The 22,825-nt window shown below is 44.0% G+C and overlaps 1 protein-coding gene across 3 annotated transcripts in view; it reads left to right on the top strand.

Moving 5' to 3' along the window:
* IGF2BP3 (insulin like growth factor 2 mRNA binding protein 3) overlaps positions 1-22,825 on the top strand; it is a 110,285-nt gene that overhangs the window by 21,696 nt on the left and 65,764 nt on the right. For all 3 annotated transcript variants that reach the window (XM_084508426.1, XM_084508427.1, XM_084508425.1), the window contains one exon: positions 2,115-2,163. In XM_084508426.1, the coding sequence (XP_084364552.1) occupies positions 2,115-2,163 (49 nt within the window). The remainder of the gene's footprint in view (positions 1-2,114; positions 2,164-22,825) is intronic.

The following is a 22,825-nucleotide window of genomic DNA, read 5'->3' as shown; positions in this document are numbered from 1 at the left end:
AGGTATTTCTGTGCCCTAAGTGCTGCTTGGCAGAGCTTTAAACCACACCAGAAGCTTTTGTCCTTCGATGCCATGCGGAAAGCGAGAAAACCCCAAAAGCTGGGTTTAAATTCTTCATAGCTCAGCAGACAGACAGCTTCCCAAGCCTCTGGTCCATCCTTTTGGGTGCTGAGCAGGCAGGTCCAGGCTCCCCTTCCCAAGGGAAATGCAGGGTGTGCGGAGCTGGGGCATGTGTAGGATGTGTCCCGTTCCTGTGTCACGGTGCTGCAGCCCTCCCGAATGGCCATGGGCAGTCCGGGGGGGCTGCTGGCGTGACACCATGCGAGGCACCCTGAAGAGCGCTTTGACTGCCAGTTCTGTGGTTTGGGATTTTTCGGCATTATGCTTTCCCAGCGTTTGTAAGGTTGAATGAACTGTGTCCCCTCACCCCCCCCCTTTTTTTTTTTTTTTTTTTTTTTTTGGTGTTCCACTTCGGACCGAACTTTCAAGCTTCAGGTTGCTGCCTGAGATTACTTGGATGTGCCAGAGAAGCGTATCACTGATTTAGGGTGGCTGTTTCACACCAGTTTCTCCAGCTGATATTCCAGTGTAAGGAAGTTTTTTTGCAACTCTTTTCTCCCCTCACCGTGGAGTACCTCCTGCCTCTGTTTTATGGGAAACGACAGCTTAAAAGGGGCTGTGTGATCTGGGTTTGTGCCTATTTATATGATCGTGATCAAGTACTGAAATAAGCTCTTGCCTGAGAGGGGCTGAGAGCAGCCAGCAAGCGCTGCACCAGCGAGACCTGCTTGCCTGCCCTGCAGAAAGCATGTTTCTTGTGGGATCTCGTGGGCACCAGAGCATTTGGGGTAAAATCTACCCAGAAAGGGAAATTTGGGCAAAGCAGCTTTGTGAGCAGGGAGCTGGGGCTGCTCCCTGACGAAGCCTTTGGAGGAGAGCACTTGGAGATGTGAAAACTGCTCCCTGCAGGGCTGCGAGTGTGGGTGGCGGCGCGAAGGGAAGGAAGGAAGGAGTGCATTTTAAAAGGAGCCAAGGGGGAAAATGAAAGCTTTTGGGTTCATTGCTAGACAGGAACGTCTCAAACTTGCTCCGTCACGAGACTCCATTGGCCTGTGCACGACTGACACACTTCTGGCGGAGAAGGCCCTTAAAACGTGCGGGGTTTCCTCTGGGAGGGGTCAGCACTGAGCAACTGAAGCACCAAGGAAAACGTGGCTGAACGAGAGGCCCCTCTTTCTGCTCTTCTAGTGTCCCAAAACGTGTTTGTGGTCCTGGAGTCAATGTTGCCCTGTGCTGTCCCTTCTCCAGGAGCCAGGCAGCAGTACCTGGGCCCGGCTGAAGCCCGGTTAATCCGCACATTCCTGCGAGTCCCGAGGGGTTTGCGGCATCTCCGGCATTTATTTGTTCTCTCCCTTTGGGGGAAGGGAGCAGACAAAGGACTTGGCTGTGAAGGCAGCCAGCACGCTGCCAGGCTCTGCAGTAGCACTTCAAAGTGGGGATTTTGTTTGCTAGATAAGTGAAAACCGATATAAATTTGGGGTGAAAACAATGAATTTGCTGCTTGTTCCCTCCCCCCCTTTGCCCCCCAACCAGAGACAAAGAGTATCAGATGTGTTAAAATATAGCCTGTTGTTAGGCTAATGGGGAGCTTAGCATCAGAGTAAATGTATTTATTAAGCTCCTAATCTCTTCCTTAAAGGCTGTGGAGTCCTGAAGGATCTTCTGGGTGAATTAAAATTAAATAAAAAGTAATAAAAGGACTAGTAGGTGGAGGAGAACCCAGTGTAGATGCAAGGGATTACTCGGTTCTCATGGGGAGAGTTGGGTACTGAAGGCCCTAAAGCTGACACAGAAATAGTCCTCAAAAAAGTGGAGACTCCCTGAAATATAGTGGCTGTCAAACATGGAGCAAGTGCTCCTGTAACAGCTTTTTGGGCTTGTGATGATTTTTACCTGACATTCCCCCTGGCGATCTGTTTTTTGTTGTGTATTTGGTTTTGCTTTTTCTGGTAGAAAATGCTTAAATGTGGACACGGCTGTGTGTAGCCTACCTTGTAATGTTTTCTCTTTTTTTTTTTTTTTTTTTAAACTGTGTTCTTTTGATTTATTTGCAGGAGTCGGAAACTTCAGATCAGAAACATCCCGCCTCACTTGCAGTGGGAGGTAGGAAATTACTTTAAAAATTAAGACGTTTGCGTTTAAAATGGTGCTTCTGTTTCTCTCCTCACCCCCAAGACTCGTCCCCTTCCCCCACCTTTCACTTGCTGTGCACACACCACCCATTCTTTTCTGGGGAAAAATCCTTTGGAAGAGGGAACAATAGAGCCTTCTAAGCAATTCAGATAACTGCCTTCATTTCTGTGCTCAGAGTTAACCATAAAAAATGTTGAAATGGATTCTTTGGTGAACGCTGACTTCCTGATGCAGTCACTTGCTTTGACTGAAAGCTTGTCCATTTCAGACCTTGCTGGTATACGGGCTCGGCAATCTTAAGACTTAAAGATTTAAGTCCTCAGATTTAAATACTTGGCCAAAACCTTTACAAAAGCAGATAATTAATCCAGATCCGTATTTTCTTTGATTCTCCCCCCCCATCTTTTGCTCCTCTTTAATGAGTGGCATTATGGCAAGTTATTTGCTTGTATTATTACAGTTACAGGCTCTCCCCAGTATATTGTGTACTTGCTGTTAATGCTCTGCAAAATGGCATAATTTTTACAGTAAGTGGGCTACTGTGAAAACAGATTATTGTCTTTGCTGTTTTTTATACCTTGTACGTGTTTAAAATGTTGTTTCCACATCTTAGTAGTGGTAAGCCATCCTTTCACCTGAGGGAACTTGGTGGGCAGAGGGATTGAGGTTGAAGTGCTGGTAGTGTTCTTTTCTGCCTACTTCATCTGACTTTGCCTGCTGCTACTTCTTCATTTACACCATCTGATTGTCTCCTAGCTTAGAAGAAAGGTGGAGGCATTCCTTGGCCAGCCTAGGCTGTTAAACCAGACATTTTCAGCAGGGTATCAGCAAACACCGCCTCTTGCTGCTGAAGTCTGTCCTTCTGGTGTGTGCTGTCAGTACAAGCACTTTCTTGGCACTTACTGAACCTTTTGCTCCCCTCAGATGAGCCACATCCATTTGATCCATTTTTATTTGAAATTCATAGCCACTTTTTTTGTCGTGCCCTTGGCACCAGCTATTAACTCCTTGGGAAGAGGAGTAATAGAAATGGTTGAGGGTGACTGGTTTGAGGATTAGTTTATTTTTGATATAAACCTCAAGTAGCCTCTGAGGGCTTGGGGTAGGAGTGAGTATCAGAGCAGGGGCATACGGTTCAGAAAAAGGGGAATAAATGATGTAAGCACAGGGCAAAGAACATCAAAACGTGTTCACCTGTGGGGCCCTTCTTACATGCATGTAGCTATTAGTGCTAGTATGTTACAGGGTTCTGCCCTGTTTTCTCTCTGCTTCCTGATTGTAAATTTTCCCTTTCCTTATCTATTGCTACAGTTTTTGTGGTGACCTCTGGTTCCACGACAGGAATGGTCCCTCTGCTCCACCTATTCAAAACACTGTAACTTGCTAAAGTTACGAAGCAAGAGTTCAGATTATCCATTCTCACACCACCCTGACTGTGCCTAGGTGTCCTGAAGTTGTTTGTGCAGACCTGGGCCTGTGTCTGGGGGCAGGATTTAGAGGGATCAGGCCCCAGGATAAGCTGGACAGTGCTTTTGCATTTCTTAACTACATCAGGGCTGCTTGCCAAGTACAGGTTGTCCACAAACTTCCTGAAGTTTTGCTTTGTAAGTACTGGAGGTCTGTTGTTTCTGCACTGAGCAGGTAAGTTTACAGGTTCTCTAAGAAGTGCTACTGACAAAAAATGGCAACTGGTGATTAAGTTCATCAGAGGATTGTCTTATGTTTAGCTTTCCTTGAGTTCTGGTACCTTTTGGTGCTGAAGGACCTTGCCAAAACTTCTCTTGAGTGCTGTAAGGAAGCTTTGGATGGTTCCTCCTACAAGCAAGTCTTTCTTGCAGCCAGTTACTTGGTGGGGAGTGTAAGTTTGTACCCACAGAAAGGGGCTTACATTGGAGTAATGTTCTTGCCTAATGTTTTCTGAGAGGGTGGGGTGTGTGTGTGGCAGCTGGAGCAATTTCACTTAAATTGTTTCTTATAGTCCCTCTGTGCCAATCTGCTTGCTTCATCACTCCTTCGTTAATTGCTTGAATCAAGACTGACTTCTAATGGGTGTGAACTCCTCAAAGCCAAGCTAGAAACAACCGATGAGAGAGGTCTCTGGGTTAGTTTGGTCTGTCAGCCCTCCTGTATGTTTAAGGGTGAAATACAAAACACGCTCATTACCCTGCAACACCTTTCTTTTTACGGTGACATAGGGATATATGAAGTGGACTGAAGAAAGATTAATGTTCTTGGAAGAATTTGTCCTAGTGTAATCATTGTTGCGAAGGTTACCTTGTCATTTGTGCAGAAGCATTGGCTTAAGCTCTACTGAATTATGTCTTGTTTTGCTCTTTATAGAAGACAAACATGGAAAACCCACAGCTGTGGTCCCAGCAGTCATGGTGTGTGCCTTCATTTCAGTGCCTCCTGGCTCTGCTCGCTGCCTGCTTGTCATGCAGTGCTATCTGTGAGTCCTGGACCTTGTAGGACTGGAACCAGCGAGGCTCTGTGAGCACACAACAGAGGGATACTTGACTTATACAAAAAAATAATAAAATCTTCCACAAAACTACTGATGAAAAGGAGGACCCCCCTACTGTTCTTAAATGCAGCTCCTTGGGTTCAGAGAAGGCAGGTTCTTACCTGCACTTTGGAGTAGTGGTTGAAGGTGCTGGTGTTGCAAGAGAGGGAGAAAATACTGAACTTTAGTGTTAAAGAAAGCTTGTCTTCCCTTTGGAAGAGAGTGGTTATCCTGAAGTCTCGTGCAACGCTTTATTTGACCCATGAAATTATTCCAAGGAGAAAACAGTGGGTGTAAATGGCCAGGGAGTACCAAGCATTTATTAGTAAGACTTTTCATAAACCAGGTGCACAAATTCCTAGATTAACGATGCATTTTTCTGGTTGCCTTTTTGGAGGAAAAACATGCCAGCTAGTTTTCTCCTATGCATAGGTTGAACAAGTCCTGAATAAAATACTTTTACATCCAGGCACAGCAAGTGGATTTGTGTTCACTTCTTCTGTGTAACGTTAGGTTCACTGTGTACTTATCAGACCATTGTGGTGTAAGTAAAAGAGGTAAGATAACCCTTTTAGACCATGTTCAGGGTGAAGTGGCAGAAGAAAGGCAGATAATGACCTGCTGTAATCTGATGAGTTGCTACACTTAAACAAGACCACAACGTTTTACCCTGAAGAGCTTGTTCTTAAAGTGCAGCTATAAAAGATAATATTGTGATGCACTTCAAGGCATTTAAGGTTAAATTTGTATAAAACTTGCCTGGTAATTAATTTGAACTTCAAAAGAGGATTTTTGGCAAGGTCCTGCAAGTTTCTGTACCTGGGGATTGGATATTTTTGTACTCTTTGCCCAGCCAGGAGAGACTGGAGGTGGAGGGAAGGCAGCATATGTGTAAATTAAGTAAATATAAGTGCTTGCTCTGGACTGAGGCTGGAGTCTGGACTGCTAGGGGCTTATTTGTGAGCATGTTCTCTATTCATCCAGGAGGTCACTTACGTTTTCTCCTTCCCTCGCTGGCCTTCCTGGGTTTGAGGACTCTAGGAAAACACCTGTGTTCCATAAAACCCTGATCTTTGCTGGAATGCATCTTCCTTTTATTCTGCTTACACATAAAGTGTACAGAGAAGTTGCTTTACCAGTCGAGTAATCTGAAGGACATGTGCATTAACAGATTTTATTTTTTAAATAAAGCAAAGTTTCACTTCTTGAGATTGTTTGGAGGAGTAAAACCACAATTAGTGCACATCTTTTAGTGACAGTGGGTGGGTATAATTTTTCCCCTTCTCTCTCCTTACTTATCAAATACAAAGTCCAGATTGGATGCGAAGAATTGAGGCAAGAGGAGACATTGCCATAATGTCTCTTCCTGTTCTCCACACATAACCATCTTGTCTCTCTCATTGGAAACATGCACCCTGGCCTTATAGTCTCTGCAGAAAACTTAAAAGCTGTGTTACCCTTTCCTGAGCTGTGTTCTCTTGCACAATAACGTACTGTTTTGTCTCTTAATTCATAACCACAATTTCTATCTTAGCTTGTGAGCGTTCAGTGCTGGAGGTGTATTTATCATTAGGACAATGATAAGCCTTCCAGAAACAGGTCTAAGTGTGGAGACTTAAAACTGAAGTATCCAGACTTTGTTCCCGATGGATTCAACATGATGGGAATCGAAGTAGGGTTCTTTTCCCGAGAAGGAACCATTACGTGAACTCTTTACAGCATTTTAAAATGAGCTTTTTCAGTGTAGAAGCTGCTTCAAGAAATTTACTTTCCAAATATTTTTTTTCCCATGTTTAGTGAATCGAGAGCTAGAGAACAGATTTTCAGAACACAGATGGTGTCAGAAGCAGCACTTGCTGGCTCAGCGGGAAGGTAGCTGTTGAAGAGTTCTCACTTATCTTCTGCAGGCTTATTTCCTTATCGGTTTGTTTGGAGCAGATAAACAGATACAGTGTTGATGAACTCTGTAATAAAAAAAGGTAGACTAAAAGCCCAGCCTGTGGAGTGTGAACCTGTTGAGTGAGCGGAAAAGCAAGGAAAACATTGTGTGTATTTCTGGCTTTGCTGTGAGACTTGCAGGTTGCTTTTGGGGATAGGAATGTGTGGGAAGAGAGGTCTGAGTTAACTCCTCCAAAGGTAAAAGTTTGTTACTAACCAGGGTTTGCTTTTCCTCGCTCTTCCACGGAAATGAAAAAACAGTCTCTGAGCTCTGTTGAGACCTCTGCTTTCAATTCTCTCTGCAGAAGTAGTAACAGGGAAGGATTTCTGGATGGAAGTTGCAGCGTGAGTACACATTCTACATTGAGATTTGGCAGCGCAAGAAGAGTGGAGATGGCACAAACCTGTTTGCATATACTGTAAGACAGCATTCAGCTTCTTTACAAGAAGTGAGACTGATTGTGATTAGGAGGAAAAGTTGGTGAATCTTACAGTGCATATCACTACTCCTTGTGATCTGTAGTAGCTTGTAATATTACTTGGATCAAAACTGCTGAGCTGTGTCAAGCTTTTTGGTTTGCTTTTTTGGTGTGTGGTGTTTTTTTTTTTTAGTTCTGTTATTTTGTCATAGAAATATAGTGTAAGAATTTTTTTTTGCTGAATGGTACCTGCTCATGATGCAGCTTATTCTAGATTACCAAGGATGTGAAAAAGGGGTAGGTGAGGAGTTTCTGTGTTTTAAGAAAAAAGAAACATGGAACAATTGTAATTAAGAATAAATATGAATTACACAAAGCAGATACTTCTCATAAAGCAAGACGGAAAGGGAAGGTGCAGGAATGAGCTGAGCTACAAGAAGAACCAACAGTAAAGTGGTTTAAAATATACTGAAATATGATCTTTTACCTCAAGCCTTCTCCAAGCATCCAAGCCATAAAAATAATACATAGCTATAAAACTGCTAGTAGAATGCTAAGCACGCACAAATAACTTTTATCTGCTGCTGCTGTCTAGGTGTAGGAATCTCTGGTAGGGATCCTTGTTTTCTGTTCCCTCCTCAGCATGCTCTGTCAAGCACTAAGCTGTGTGTCTCCTGCCTGTTGCTATCAGCCCTGCTCTGTGGGAGAATGGGGAATGCGTTGTTCTGTTCTCTGCAGCAGTCTTTTACATGCTTGGAGCTCCATAATGCGCAGAGAGGGGTGAGGAGAGTTGAAGCTCTTTCAGTCTCTTCTCAGGATTCCTGTCTCTAGGCAATCTCTTGTTCTTGTGACAGTCTTCAGGAGATGTCCTGTGGAGCTTCTCCAGAGTAGCTTCTGTACTTTAGGATCACTTTGAGTTCTTGCTTTGTCCTCTGTTATGTTTGGACTCCATTTCAGCCTTACGTTGTCTTCAGGTTTAATACATGTACACCTGATACAACACTGGATGTGGAAATGAAACAGAGCTTTCTAGTTGCACAGCAGACTGGTAATGAGTATTATCTGATTACAAGGTCAACTTCTCACCTGCTGTTGTGGTGTTGGTGTTTAACCTGGAGACACTGAACTCCGTTGCCTGTCACCTCTGTGCTTTGGATGGTTCAGCTACATTGCAAAAAGCTTCATCCAAGTGATGGATCTTGCGTTTCTTAGCGGTGGTGTAATCACCACCCTTTGGGACTCTGCATCGAGGAAGTCAATTTAGTCAGGGTTTGCTGTAGCCCTAACTGCAGGGTTCGAGAACATGGGCAGAAGGGGATGGGACCAGTGGTGCCTATTCTTGTATTTGGGAGGGGAGGAGGGGAAAGCTCCCTCCCCAAGATTGATGGGACTTCAAGGCAGGTTGTCTGTGTTGTTTGTAGTAATGGTTGAAGGTTCAACAGGCTCTCCTGGGGTGAGAGCCTGCAGCTGGGCAGGTCTGTGCCCTCCACCAGTAGCCCCTGGGGTGTGATGCACAGCCCCTGGCTGCCTCCTGGTCCTGCCTCTGGACCTCTGCAACGCAGGGGCATTCCTGCTCTCCTGCCAAAAGGAGAAGAGAAAAATCTCTTCCCAGATTTCTGCTATCTGACCAGGGCCCCACAGTTTGCTTTAACCGTTCTGCCTGAGCTGTGCATGTTTCCTATCCTCTAGTGGGGCTCAGCAGCAGGTGAGGCAACCTGATACAGGGAAGTGCCCACCTCTGAGGCAGACCACCCGGCTCAGCACTTAAGTCAACGCACAGGCTTACGCTGGTGGCTTTTAATTGCCTGGCTTAATTACGGGGGGTGATATTTACAGGTATATGTGAGGTAATAAACACCTTTTGCAGGTGTTTAAAATGTGGGGTGTGGGAGCGAAGGTCTCTGGGTAAGCACGTAATGAGCATATTTCTCACTTGAAGTGACTTATTCATGCGAGTGTTCACTACGGTGGTGCTGATAATTTGCTTGGAGTTCTAATCAAGAGGAAAGGTATGGGGAAAGTCTTCACCTTTTAGAAGTGGACTCCAGATTTCTGCTCAAAATACCCAACTTATTTGTGTGTTTTTTTTTTTTTTAAAAAAAAACCCTGTTTTTTTTTTTTTTTAAAATAGTTGATAGTGATGCTCATGTCAAACATCTGCCCCTATTTTAGAGTTAATGTTCCAGCTGCCACTACTAGAGATGCATTGCTGTGCTTTTATTACACTTGTAGGGTTAGAAGACCAGTGTTTTTTTTCCAATTTGGTAGTTCTTGTGTAAGAAATAAAGAAGTTCCTGGTGAGGTCAGGGCTCTGCTCTGCAAAAATCTGTTTTCATGCCCAGTTTTGATCTTCTAGGGTACATGAAGGCATAACTTCTGGCAAGTTGAAGGATCAGAAATATTCTAATACTTAGAATGGTTGTTAGTGTGCAAGAATTCTGGCAATGTCACCATAGGATTTCTTGGCAGTGTTAGAACAGTGCATTGTTCCCAAGCCTAGAATAATATGGTTACTTGTGTATTGGGTTTTTTTGGACGCTTATTTCATTATGTTTAGTATATGGAACTAACAGTGATTCCAAAAACTTGAGAAGCCTAAAAATACACACAGCTTGCTTGGCTCAAAGCATTTCTTGTGAAACCAACCATCAGCTTTTACCTTTCTAGAACTGCAAATAAAAAGTATAGAAGCCTAGAATGGTTTGCGTTGGAAAGGACCCTGAAGATCCACCCCTCCTGCCGTGGGCAAGGACACCTTTCACTAGATCAGGTTGTCCCTGTGAAGCTGTTTGTTCAAAGGCTCAGTTGCCAAAGTCTTGCATCTCTCAGCTGTAATTTTCACTAAAGGAGTCACTTTAATCATTGAGCAACCTCTTGATCCAGTGTTGCGATGTGCAATGTGTACTTTCATGGAATTACAAAATCGTTCAGGTTGGAAGGGACCCCCGGAGGTTTGTAGTTCAACTTTCTGCTCAGAGCAAGGCCTGTAGTGAGTTCAAACTATGTTGTGTTTAGGGTTTTATCCAGTCTTGAAAACCTCCAGGAATGGAGTCTGCAAAACCCTTATGAGCAACCAGTTCCAAGGCTCAATGACCCTCTTGGAGTTTTCCTTACACCCAGCAAAGACCTCTCCTGTGTAAATCTGTCTGTTTTTATTCTTGTCCTCCCATCCTGCATCTCTGTGAAGAGCTTGGCTCTGTCTTCTCTGGGGCAGTCCGCTGTGATGTCCCCCTCAAAGCCCTCTCTCTTCTGGGTTGAAGAAGCTCTCTTCCTCGCTGGCCAAGTGCTCCAGCCCTGAGCCATCTTAGAGGCCTACTGATCTTGCTCCAAGTTATCAATGTTCTGTACTAAAGGTCTGAAAACTGGATGCCCTACTCTTGTGTCGTCATCCCTCGTTATTCAGCATTCATTTACTTCCCTCCACCCACTGCCCATACCCTGTTGATACAGCCCAGGTTGCTGTTGATATTTGATGCAATGGGCTCATGTTCAGCTCACTGTCCATCAAAACCCCATGTGCTCTTTCCAGCAGATCTGCTCTCCAGCCAGGCAGTCCAATGCCCAGGGGTTCCTTTCCCTGTGCAGGGCTTTGCATTTGTCCTTGTTAAATCCCACCAGACCCCTGCTGTCCCATTTCTTCAGCCTGTATGGGCCCTCTGGGTGGCAGCCTGGTCTTCTAGCATGTTGCCTCTTCCCCTCAACTCCATCCCCTCCCCGAGCCTGAGGAGGACGTGCTATAACACCACCTCCGGGTCAACTAATAAAAGAGTTAAGGGCGAGTTCAGTGACAAACCACTTGGTGTTGGCCTCCAGGCAGAGTACTGTCCCCTGGGCCCGACTGTCCCACCAGTTACCAGCTATAGTGCTACTGCTGGAGGTGAGGTTGGGCCTGGAAATCCGCAAGCCGGTCACCTGTGTGCATGAGAGGGAAATGTCTGTGAATAGAACCAAATCTCTGCAGATACAGCTAAAGTAACATGTCATGGTTGGCTAAATTTCCTTAAACCTAAGGATAACTTAACCTGTTGTTCAAACTGCCCTGAAGTAAGTCCAGAAGTGAAATACGCAGCCCCTGCACACCACTGCTTTCTTACTTTCCCATGTAGCTCTGTGAAATTGGGAATCTAGCAGCATAAAAAGTGAACTGCCAAGGCATCGCTTGGTAAAAATTGCAGCTTTTGAAAGCCATTTCCATTTTAAGCACATCTTCAGTTTAGAAAGCTGTAAGGCAAGTCCCAAAGTATGTTTCCTGACCTTGTGAAGAATACACCTTTTCAAGATGTGTTCTCATCTCTATCAAAGCTATTGACACAGCTTTTCCATGTCTTTGGCATGTAAGTGTAGTCTCTCCTAATTAATTATTTGTGCTGTCTGCGATGTTAAATCTTGCTCCCTTCAGTTTAAATGTGCAATGAGGAACCAGTAGCTCCTAGCAGCACTGGATTTTCTGAAGAAGTGCTGGTAGGGTGTTGGGAGTGCAGCCCCAAAATTCTCGGTGGAATTTGATGTTGGTATCTTTTTGTTTTGGATGTGCATATACAGCTGCTGAGAGAGCTATGTGCTCTTATAAACAAAGATGCCCTTTAAGTTTGTAAAATTAACATGATTACAAAACTATTGTCCTGCTTTTGGAGAAGTTTCAAGTAATTTCAGGTACCTGCTTTGATGGAAGTTGTAAGTAGCAGGGATCATCTCTTAAGAATTGCCGGTTGTATAATTTGAGAGGAATTGAAGGACTCCCACAAACGACTTGTTCTTCAGGCAATAATAGAAGTGTTATGAGCTCTTGTTGATGGTAGACAAAGAAATAGAAAAATGTTCAAGTGTCCTCAATGATTATTTTTTTTAAATCCACTTAGAGTTTGTGCATAAAGAACATAAAAAGAGTAACACTGGTTTAGATAGGGAAAAAAAAAGTATATGTGTAGTCCTGTATCCAATTTGTTTTGCCTTGGGAGGAGGACAGGAATAAAGGCAAGGATGTGGTGGTGATCCTTTACGTTCTTCTGGCTTTTGGTGTTTTGCAGCTCTGGGACTTACCAAGCCAGAAACAGTGCATTTGGGGTTGCAAAATTCATCTAGAGCTCCTGTGAACGTGTTCTTGAACTAATGCAAATATTCAGCATCCACAGTATACTGCAGTGAAGAGTTGCATGGTTTAAGGACATGTTGCAGGGAGAACCATCTCCTCTTCTTGCTTTGAGCTTCTGCTGGAAGTGTTGCTGTATTGGAAGGAAGAGTGCATAGTAGTAGATGAATGACTTTTTCTCCCTCTGTACTTATTATTTTAAGGACCTTTATTTCTCAACCATCTCTTTTCCAGGCTGTGAAGAGTGGTAGCCTGTGTAGTTGTCTTAGCATTGAAGCTGGTCCCTATCTTTTGATTATCATCATCCCATCATTGGAAATTCTATTTTGAGTTGAGGGACTGAATCTGCAGCCAGTTTTGTCATTCATTTAAAGTTATTTCGCTCTATGAAGGTATTAGCTTTCAGAGACTACTGTGTATGCCTTGGGTTTTGCTCCTTAAAAAGGAAAAAAAAACCTTGCAGTGGAGCTGGTGGAAAGCTAATCGGTGGAATGGGGATTGCTGCTTTTGTCTCAAGAGATCAACAGGCTTAATTTTCTTTTTATGACAGTCATGGGAAAAATCTACACTATCAGTAGTGCAGATCCTCTTCTGGGCTTGCTGCTGGTTGCCAGGAAATGTTACATTCGAATCATATGTGTACCACATGTTGACCTAACTTTATGCAACTTGCTCTTGTGTAGAGGGAGGGAAACAAAACGTGCTTATTTCCAAGGGGCTGGCCCGTTTCAGCCCTCTGCATTGCATACGTAATCGTAGCAAGTACATCGCTCCTCACGCATGCACCTAGGAGCATAGGGTTTTCTTTTCTTGATTGGAGAGGTGGAAAGTGGCTCTTGGGCTATTTCTCTGGAGATCAAGTCTGCTGGCACTCTTGCAGAAGCTGTCTGGCTGCTGCCAGCTTTGCAAGCCTACTGCTTCATTGCGTCTGTGTCCCCTTTCTGCTCCCTCCTCAGTGACTTAGCTGCAGTCTCTAACTGGACATCTAAGACTGAGCCTCATCCATGTCTCTTACAGCTCCTATGTGCTTTCATCTAGTAGCACTGAATGTCTTGGGTTATTCCTTGGTCATGTGCAGGGGGAAAAAACAACACAAGCTCAGCTGCAGAGCCTCCTGCAGAAAGAGGGAGATGGTCATGATTGAGGCAAGCAATGAGGCTGCTGTACTAAGCAGGGGAAAGTGCTTTGGGCTTATGGAAAGGTGAGAAATGCTGACACAATCTGCCCTGCAGCTGCATAATGCCATCTCGTACAGCAGCTGGTGATCGGGACAAGAGTCTGGATGCCCTGGTGGGCCAGGCACTTGCTGCTGGGTTGAGGATGTGAAGAACAGCTTGGAGGTCTTTAAGACCTAGCTGGATGTCAACTGAGGCAAAGCTTGCTGAGCAGGGGGAAGGGAGATCAAGTTGTGTTAATGTGTTTCCTTTTTTAAGATTTCTTGTTATTTTGAAGCCTGAAGCTCCCTCTGATCCTGTGTCTCAAACTGGTAGCCAAGTGCATGTGGGCAGGGAAGGAAGGGAATGTAACTTGAAATAGCTCCCTTATTTTCAGCTGCTTTGGAAGTCGTGGCAATCAAAGAGGGGGTTGTGACTAAAAGCCATCAAAACCACTTCCAAGCACATGCGTTTTTGTGGAGCAAATGAGCAGAATTTTTAGAATATAATGCAAACAGGAAAACACTATGAAAACTATAGCTCGCCATTAACTTGAGGGGAAGGAAGGTATATTAAAACTATCCTTGTAAACAGCCTTCTTGTTCTAAAGTTCCCTTTTCTCCTAATAAGGGACTGAGCGCATGTGTAAGAAATGGATCCAAATCAACATTTCTTGGGACACCTTTTATTGGGTGTTGGGTTTTTCTTGGTTGCTTTTAGTTAATAGAATCAGGCTGTTATGTGAATAGTAGATAGCTATTCATGCAACACTTTCGCTTATTCACTCGCACTGAACTCACAGTTACTCAGTGTGAGCAGCAACCAGGAGGCCAACCTCAACTATGTACTCTGAAGTGGAGGCTTATAACGTGCCAGTGGCCTCTAGGTTGGTGTTCCCTAGTCCTTTGTTGCATTGGGTGTGTAGTAAGTGTATATTGTGTGTGTATATATATATATGTGTGATCTTCATCTGTCTGCATAGAGCAGTCACTGACCTTTTAGGATGTGGTCTTAGTTGTGCATCTGTTGTTGATGTTCACGTGTGCTAGTGTCTGTACAGATTCAGCAGGCTGTTGGAATGGGAGACAGTCACAACCTACCTTTGCACATCGTTCTTCTCTTTGGCATGTTGTATTCTAGTCATTCTTCCCCTATCCAAATGTGTAGAAATCTACAGGAGCTGTTCATGTGAGCTTGCAAAGAAAGGATGCTTATTACATACTGACTACAAAATTTGTTGGGAAAGATTCTCGCGTTTTGTCAGCTCAGGAGCTGAGACAAAAGCCTGGTGGTGCTACTCAATGTTAGAGAAGTGTCCATGGCTTCCACTGCTGTTCTACGTGATTTAATTCTTGGTCTATGCTGATGTCAAGCGATGCCTTTGTGCTTTGAAGAAATGCATATTCTGGTGACTGTTGTGAAAATAATTTTAGTTTTTGTGTAACAGATCTTTCAAAGTGGTGCCCTTACCTGACTAATGGAATATGTTACCATGCTTCCATGTGGGGGTGTGGTTTTATTTACAAAATAGATGAGGGTACTAAAACAAAGCATTACATAGAATATGACAACTGTGGTCTTACAGCTTCCCCTAGTTGTGAGGCACTGACATGCTTGCCCTTTGTGCTTTGGTGTTCAGTGTCAGCAGGCAATTCTCTTCTCAATCACGGTGTAAAGCTGCTGTCTGTTGCAAAAGCCAAGGCAGGAACAGCCGATTTCCTTCTCACAGTAGGAATTCCTGATTTTCTGAGATCAGGTATAACCGAATTTGTGTACCTGCATGTCAGCAGTTCCCATTACCTTGACAAACCCAACCTGCCTAATGGCCACCCCTCAGTTTGATTGTTCACGTTCCCATTGTCAAACCTGCACTAATTTCCCTGCCATTCAGACGATTAGAGCATTAATGCAGCTTCCCAGAGGTGAGCCAAGCATGTGGTCATTGAGTCTGTAACGTGCAAGGGATGTTGGAGCTGCCGTCTCCAGTATCTCTGGGAGGCACTGCCCGTTGTGCATTGTTCCCCATCCTTCCACGTAGTATTTGCTTGAGAGTTTTATGGGATGTAAAAGAATTGCCCTGTTTTGTGTAGCTCCTTGTTGGATATCTGACTTCTGCTTGACAAAGAAGGTACAATGCTATATATATATATATATTTTTTTTTTTTGCATTTTTGTTGCAGCAAACATGAATAGACAATAATAGACATGAATGCCACTGGGTCGAACGTATAAATGAACAGGCACAGAGCTGCTGACTTAAAGCAGAATGTGCCTCCTGCTAGAGAAGTGGGTGGTGCAGGTTGTGTGAAATGGTGGGAGAAGTAAAGCTAGACAGCTTTCTGTGCAGATGTGGTCATAAAATAAATTGTTTGGGCAGCGAGTGACTTGTAGACCAGACACAGTCACTGTTGGAGTGACAAATCTTGTAGCTGCAGTGCCATCTGACGCTTTTGCTCTTTGAATTTCCCATTTTGGTGGCAGTAAATGCAACCAGAAGTGATCAACAGCTGCTGCACCATCACTAGAATTACTTTCTAGTGTGTATGTGGTAGAAAATGTTATCTCCAGCCTTCTCATAGCTAACCAACTTCAGGTGGCTGGGTGTGGGACAGAGGGAACTTCCTTTTTTGCAAGTAATATTAAAACTTGCCTGAGTTGCAGTGGGAATTTTTCAATCACTAATGATGCAGCCAGTGCATAAAACGTAAGTGGGCACCCTGACTCTTCTGCCAGAGAACTGTGTGTGCATGGGGAAAACCCTTCTGAAACAAACAAAAACCCAACCAACCCCCAAACCTACCAACTCTGTCACACGTTGGCGTTGTTTGCTGTTCCTGCCGGTCAAAAATGTATGTTAGCTGCACAAGGGATGTTTGTGGAAGTGCAGAAAAGGAAATATTTCTGACTTTTGGAAAATCTGTTGTAATCTAAGTGGAGCAGATAAAGGTACCAAGTTACTTCATCAGGATTTTCTTCTTATTCAGGCGGTAGTAACTTCATAATCAAGTGAAGGATAATTTTAATAATGGGTTTCAGGACAGTGATACCATCAAATTTAAATTGTGTCTAACAAGTTAATTATAGATACTATATTAGTTCTGCTTTTTGTTTTTGACATCTTAAGCTTGGCAAAAGAAAACCGTAGATTATAAAAAGATTGAAAATTCAAGTCTCCAGATGAGTTCCAACATCTCATGCACATTTACTTAATTTTTTTTTTTCTCTAAAAAAAAGCTTTTAAATAGGCATTCCCAGGCTGTTAGTTTGCCAGCTGAGCAGTTCAGGGGGATCTCTATAAATCAGCAAAAGAAACCTTTATCATGAGACAAATTCTGAAATTTGTCTGTAAAGAATAATACTTAAAAAAAAAAAAAAAAGGCAAACCAAAACCCACCCGTGTTTGTCTTTAAGCCTACTAATATGTTTCCATAATGTTATCTGAAACGATTGTTTGTCTATGAATTATTCCCTCATCCCAAGCCCCTGCCCTGTTCCTTGTAAAGTATTTGCTATTTACCAGTTCACTTTCTCTTTGAGATGAACAAAGTGCCAGCCAAATAACAAACCTGCATTAGCTTACCTACCTGTTCTCTGACCTTTCCGATGTTGATGCTAGCAGAAAAGCAAGTGCAGGTGACACAGGTGGTCCTGTTGAGTGCCTAAGTTTGTTTTCCAGCAGGCAATTTGACCTATGGCTTCTAGGCTTTCAAATTTCCACTGGAACTGCTGGGTGAGATGTCATACTTGAAGGCTTACTGCCCCAAGATAAAACTCTTTCCAGCCTGTGAGCCAAGGTCCTGTCCTCCTTTGCACATAAGTATGCTTTTTAATTGCTGTATTGCTTCCACTGCACCTTGTTGGTCGTGGAAACTACTTTCTTGTCCGTCTTCTAGACACTGCAGTGTTGTGGCAGCATCCTTACGCTGAATCCCCTGGATGTCAGGGAGCACCCTGAGGTTTGTAGCAGATGGTGCGCTCCTGGGGCTCTTGCTGCTATCAGTGGTTGTGGCAGGACTAGGGTCAGAGGGCATGTCTTATCCTCGCTCTCATCGCCAGGGACCAGTGGTCATCTCATGGGAGAAGACTGCTTGTTAGCTTGAAGGAAAGAGCTTTGGATTTGTGTGTGGTTTTCTTGGCATCAGGATATTGCAAGAACTAGGTGGTCTCCAAATCTGATGGCAGACAGCTGGAGGACACAGACACAGCTACCATACCAACAGAGCTTGGAAATAGGTGCCTAGAGTAGAGAGGGAAATCTTAAACCTACTATTTGTGGGGGAATTTGTATGGGGAATTAGTAGCCCTGACTATATAGTTGGGAGTCCCTTATTCCACAAAAATAACTTTTCCATTTTCAGATGGCTTTGGTCTCTTCTCTCTTGTTCTATTAAGAATGTAACTTGAAATGGTTTGAAAAACACCATAGTTGTTGGTGCTGGTGGATTTTTTTTTTTTTTTTTTTTACGTCTACAGTATTGCAAATATTTCCTTAAGCTTTACTACTACTTCACTATTACTATTCACGGATGCTTTCAATGAATTCAGTATAAAATTCTTGCCTCTATTTCAGGTTAAGAAAAACAATCTGAGGTATTTTAATTGGGCTATATACAAAAAATATTTTCTGTATAACCAGAACTGTGAGGAAACTTTATGTTGTGCTGATCAAAGGAGGTACACTCAATCCGAAGGCTTTCTATTCCATGCTAACCCACAATGGGAGTCTTTGCACATTGATAAATGTCAGCCTGTACACTAGCTGCATGTGAGATCCTTACAGGACAATTTATGGCTTTTTATCTACCAGAATTAATTCTTGGTATGTTGTGGCTGTTCTGTGAGGAAAGCTATGACCCATCCAACATCTAGCCTTCATCAACTGCTTGTGGTGCATTAAGAATGCAAAAAATGTACAAATTTGAAGAAATAAATAACAGAGGAGGGAAGTGATCATTAGGAAGCCTTACATCTGCTAGCTCCCTGCCCAGTGCTATGGCTAGCAACTTATAGTGCCCTACGGTTTTAGAAAAATAAGTTTCCCTCTAGAATGCAGTGGATACCATCACTACATGTGCTCCCTACAGACCTGCTTGTGGATCACAGCCTTCTGCAAACTGTTTCTGGAATCAAATTCTGGTGGGATTCCTTGCAGTTCTGCAGCTTTCCTCTCCGTACGGAAAAAGCAGGAGCAACACCACCCTTGTTGAGGCTGCTCAAGGTCTGGGTTACCTTGCTGTGCTCGTAAAGCTGCTTCTCTCCCAGCACTGAATAGGGTATGGCTTAACTACCCCTCAGCTGGTCGTAACGAAATGTTAATGATCATTGTGATGCATGATGCTTGTGCTTCAAGGTATGGGGATCTCTCCTGATCTGCTTGAAGAGTGGTGACTTGTGCTAAGCATATTTGTTTTTCCCTGTTATTTTTGCAAGCACTTTAATTCATCTTGTGGCTGCCTCTCGCACGCTTTTGTGGCTTTGGCGTATCTGACAGCATATCTTGCTGGAGTGTTGCTTTTCATTTCCTTCTGAGGGTGATCCAGATGTAGCAGTGCTCTCTAAGGGAATCTTGCTTCAATCCGACTGCAGCCACTGGGAGGTCCTCAAGTGTGGTCTTCACTCTGCTCTGCTGCCCCAAGCTGTTGTCTGCTGTGTTATGTGTACCTTAGGCAGTCTGCCCCATCACAGCTCCTCAGGAAGGAGGGAAGAGAATTTTAGCATGAGAATTTTAATTTCATACATGAATTTTAAATTTGTTCTTAGTGGTTAGTTCATCAAAATGATGACTGAGTACTGCGAACACCTGCTCCATCACCAAAACACCTGACCCACAGAGCTGGCACTCTGGAGGCTGCAGATGTTGCTGTGCGCTTGCACTGAGGTGGTATGATCCACGTTAAGATCCATGTTAATTTTCTCTTAGGATTATTAAAAAATATTTGATCAGGGTCTTTGTTAATGCACACCCTGTAAAAATGGCAATCAGATATTTTGGTGACTTTAAGGGAATTTGATTATGTGTGTGGGTGCAAGGCCCTCCATAAGGCAAGGTGTTTGCCATTGTGGGTTCTACGTTTGGTTCAGGTGAGGATCTCACTCTTTAACTATTCCTGCAGTGCACTGCTCATCCAGAGATCCGTAGCAGTGTCCCCTGTTGCCCATGAGGAGCTCACTTCGTGTTTTGCAGCTCTTCACACCGGAGGATGCCCCCCTTCCTTGTGGCACTGCCTGGGACGCTCTGTTACCGGCATCGCCCCCGCTGTTCTGGGGGAGCTCCAGGCAGTCAGCAGGGCTGGCTGGGGTGTAGCCGTGTGGTTTCCATCCCGCAGGAGCCCTGCGGGTGAAGACGGAGGTGTGCAACCCTCGGCGAGGCGGGGAAGGAGGCTCTGGGGCTTCGAGCGAGGCCGGGAGCCGTTCCTCGAGTGCGGACGCCGCGTTCTGTGCGATCTGGGTTGGGCTCCTGCCCACTTGGCCACGCTCCTCCCTCCCTCCACCGCGGCCCAAAATAAACACTGCAGAAATTGTGCGTCCCTCAAACAAGCAATCAGGGAAAATTGCTGGGCTTCCACGAAGATTAAGAATAGTCCAAGCGGGCAGGAGGCTGGCTGCGCCTGGACTTGGTTCTAATGAAGTCTCTGCTGCCCCATGAAGGCGTGGAAGGAATAAGAAATGACACAACCTACAAAAACTTTACCACTAATTGCTTTTTATGTTCTGCTGCTCTGCCACGTTCGCTTGGTCGCTGGCCATTTACGTTGGTAGAAAGCCCCTCTGGTAGAGAAGAAAACCTTCTGTGGGCAAAGTAGAAGGCAGTAAGCTTTTGCTGCGAGGTGGAAAACAAAACCAGCCCTCTATGATAAATGCACTTCAGTGTTTTAATTAGTGAGCAAGTTGAAAATCAAAACTAAATCGGTGGATTTCTCTGTGGCGCTAATTAGGTTAAGGGGGAAAATAGTTTGTATTGGAAATGTGTGGAGTTCCTTTTTATGAAGGCTAGTTTACTGTGTGAATAATCCCTTGTAAAAATAGCCAGTGATTTAAGAGATGACTCATTAATGGTTCAAAAGCAGTTGAGTAAAAAATGATACTTGGTGTGTATGAGCGCTATTTTAGGTCTCTTTTTGAAAGTAGTTTTGGGAGTTGCGTTCAGTGGAGTCCTTATAACCATCCTCTACAGCTTAGCCGGGACTGCCCACCTCATGTTTGCTTTGCTGCTACCTCAAAGGCAGACGGGAATGCTGATATCAGGACCGTGATGCTCTTGCAGGAAGCACAGGCAGGCGTGCAGCTTAAAGGCAGTGCTAGAATGAAGCATGTCTTAAGGTTCTGGTACTTCTTTTGTTATTCCTTACAATATTACACCATGTCATTCTGACTTCAGTGCAGTAAGATGACGAGTTGGCTTCTAGCTGATGTCATCTCAGTGAGAGAAGCTGTTGGCTTGGCTGATTTAATGCCTGTAGTTTTCCTTCCCTTTGTTTCAGCATTCCTTGGCTGACCAGCCGTATGCAGGGAAAATTTTATTGAATGCTGGTAGTAACTTTAACAAAAATATAAGATTCATTCAGGTGTCATGAAGAGAAAAAGCATGGAGTTAAAGCTCTGCATCTTCTGCGGTTGCTGTAATACCAGTTATTCAGTGTCAGGCTTCTCTTGTTGATTAGCTATATGAATCACTGCTTCATTTGCCATTTTACTGAGAGTATCAGACTCGCAAGCAGCACGTATTTCTCCTAAAATACATTTTTCATCTTGCATTGATATAGGAACTGAGTTCAGCTGAGTTTTTATCAATGTCTTCAAATTTCAGAGATGTGTCACTACTTGCCCATTCCTCTCCAAAGGCTTGTCTGTGCTTGGAGTTGTAGGAAAAGCAATGGAGGTTGGCTTCTGCACTCAAGCATCGTTTCTCTTAGGAATATTGTTGTCTTTACCTCTTCCTATTAGCAAAATCTTAATTCTAGAGGTGGGTAAGCATTTAGGCTGGGCTTGAAGTAATGGGAATTCCAAATTCAGTGACTCATGGGTGGCTTTAAATCAGTGTGCTTTTCTCAGCCTTGCCTCTTCATGTGTATATAATCAGGTGTTGAGATCCATGCTGCTTTTGCATTTTTTAAAAAATGTGAAACTTGTGTCAACCTCTGCCCGAGTACTCACACATGCAAAACTTTCAGAAGACTGCCAGTGAAGTGTTAGAGCATTAACTAAAGTTTTAGAATTAAATTGATTGTGTAACATCATGTAATATTTTACTGATGGTAGTTTATAAATACAGGGCCATGAATTATAAACAAGATAGTGACTTGTTGGAAACTCCGTAACATTTGCCACACAGCTTTAGCGGATGCCACTGGAAAGCTAATGCATTTTAATTTTAAGGCAGGTGGTCCTTTGAAATAAATATTTTGCTTTCTAGCTAAATTAATCCAGAATTAACAATTTGCTTTTTAAATTCATTTTGAGGCAAAGTAGGAAGGTCATCATCGAGGTTGTTACATTGATTCTTCCAACTTTATGCAACTTCTCACCGTTGTTTTTGTATTTTGCTGCTGCTTTTCCTCCCTGAATCCCAGCTGTTCTCCTGCGACCCCTTCCCAGCAGAGTGCGGCACCGACAGACTCGCTCCTCTGTGCTCTGCCCCTGTGCAAGCCCTGCTGGGGAGGGCAGGCTTTGCTGCTGGGGGGCTGGAGCTGAGGGTGAAGGTGGCCTGGGGTGGGGTGGTTTGTGCTTTGTGTGCCCTGGGGGAGGAAAAGATGAGGGTAACCAAAAGCAATGCGAGAGATAAAAGGTGTAGGTTGCCATACAGAAATGCGATGAGGAGCTGCTCGGGCTTGGATGACAGGTTACCTGTGCCCCTCTCCTCTGGGCAGGGTGGTTTTTCAGCAGTAACACATCCAAAAAGTTAACTGCAGCTCTGTGGATGCTCACAAAACAGCCACTCTGGACTTTGTTGAGGTGTAACCTATGATTTTTCCAGGTGACCTGAGTAACAGCACAGGAGAAGAGTTACATCCAGATGTCTTGGGAGAGGAGCTGTAGTACGAGGATTAAGCCTACATCCCATTTGTTTAAACAGGCACAGAAATATCTTGTAACTTGGAACTGGTTTTTTATTTTCTGTTTTCTGTCATTCTTTTAGTAGCACGTTCTGTGTAATGCATTCTCTACAAGTGAGTGTTGAAACTGAGATGTTGTTTGGCAAACATCTGTTCCTATGGAAAATTAGTGGGATTTATATTGCTCTGCAGCTTATTTATTAATGCAGCCAAAAGGAGATACAAATATCTCCACTTTTTTCCCTCCAGTTGTGCTTGTATGCTTGCTTTGCTGGCAACAGTAATTTCACACACACGTTCCTGTGCTGTTCTTATTTCCCATCCTAAGAAGAGCCCAGTACACAGGGGAGTTGCACCGGACAAGGCCATACGAAGCAGATAAGCAGTGCTGTTTGGTAGCTCTCCAGAGCCGTGTCTGTCCACATCTCCTGCTGTCCTAGCTCTGCTTTCCAAGCTGTTTGTGGTTGACAGTCTTT

Source organism: Aythya ferina (genome assembly GCF_964211825.1).
Source record: "Aythya ferina genome assembly, chromosome: 2".
NCBI classification, from domain to species: Eukaryota; Metazoa; Chordata; class Aves; order Anseriformes; family Anatidae; genus Aythya; species Aythya ferina.
This window is presented reverse-complemented; position numbering and strand designations above follow the sequence as displayed.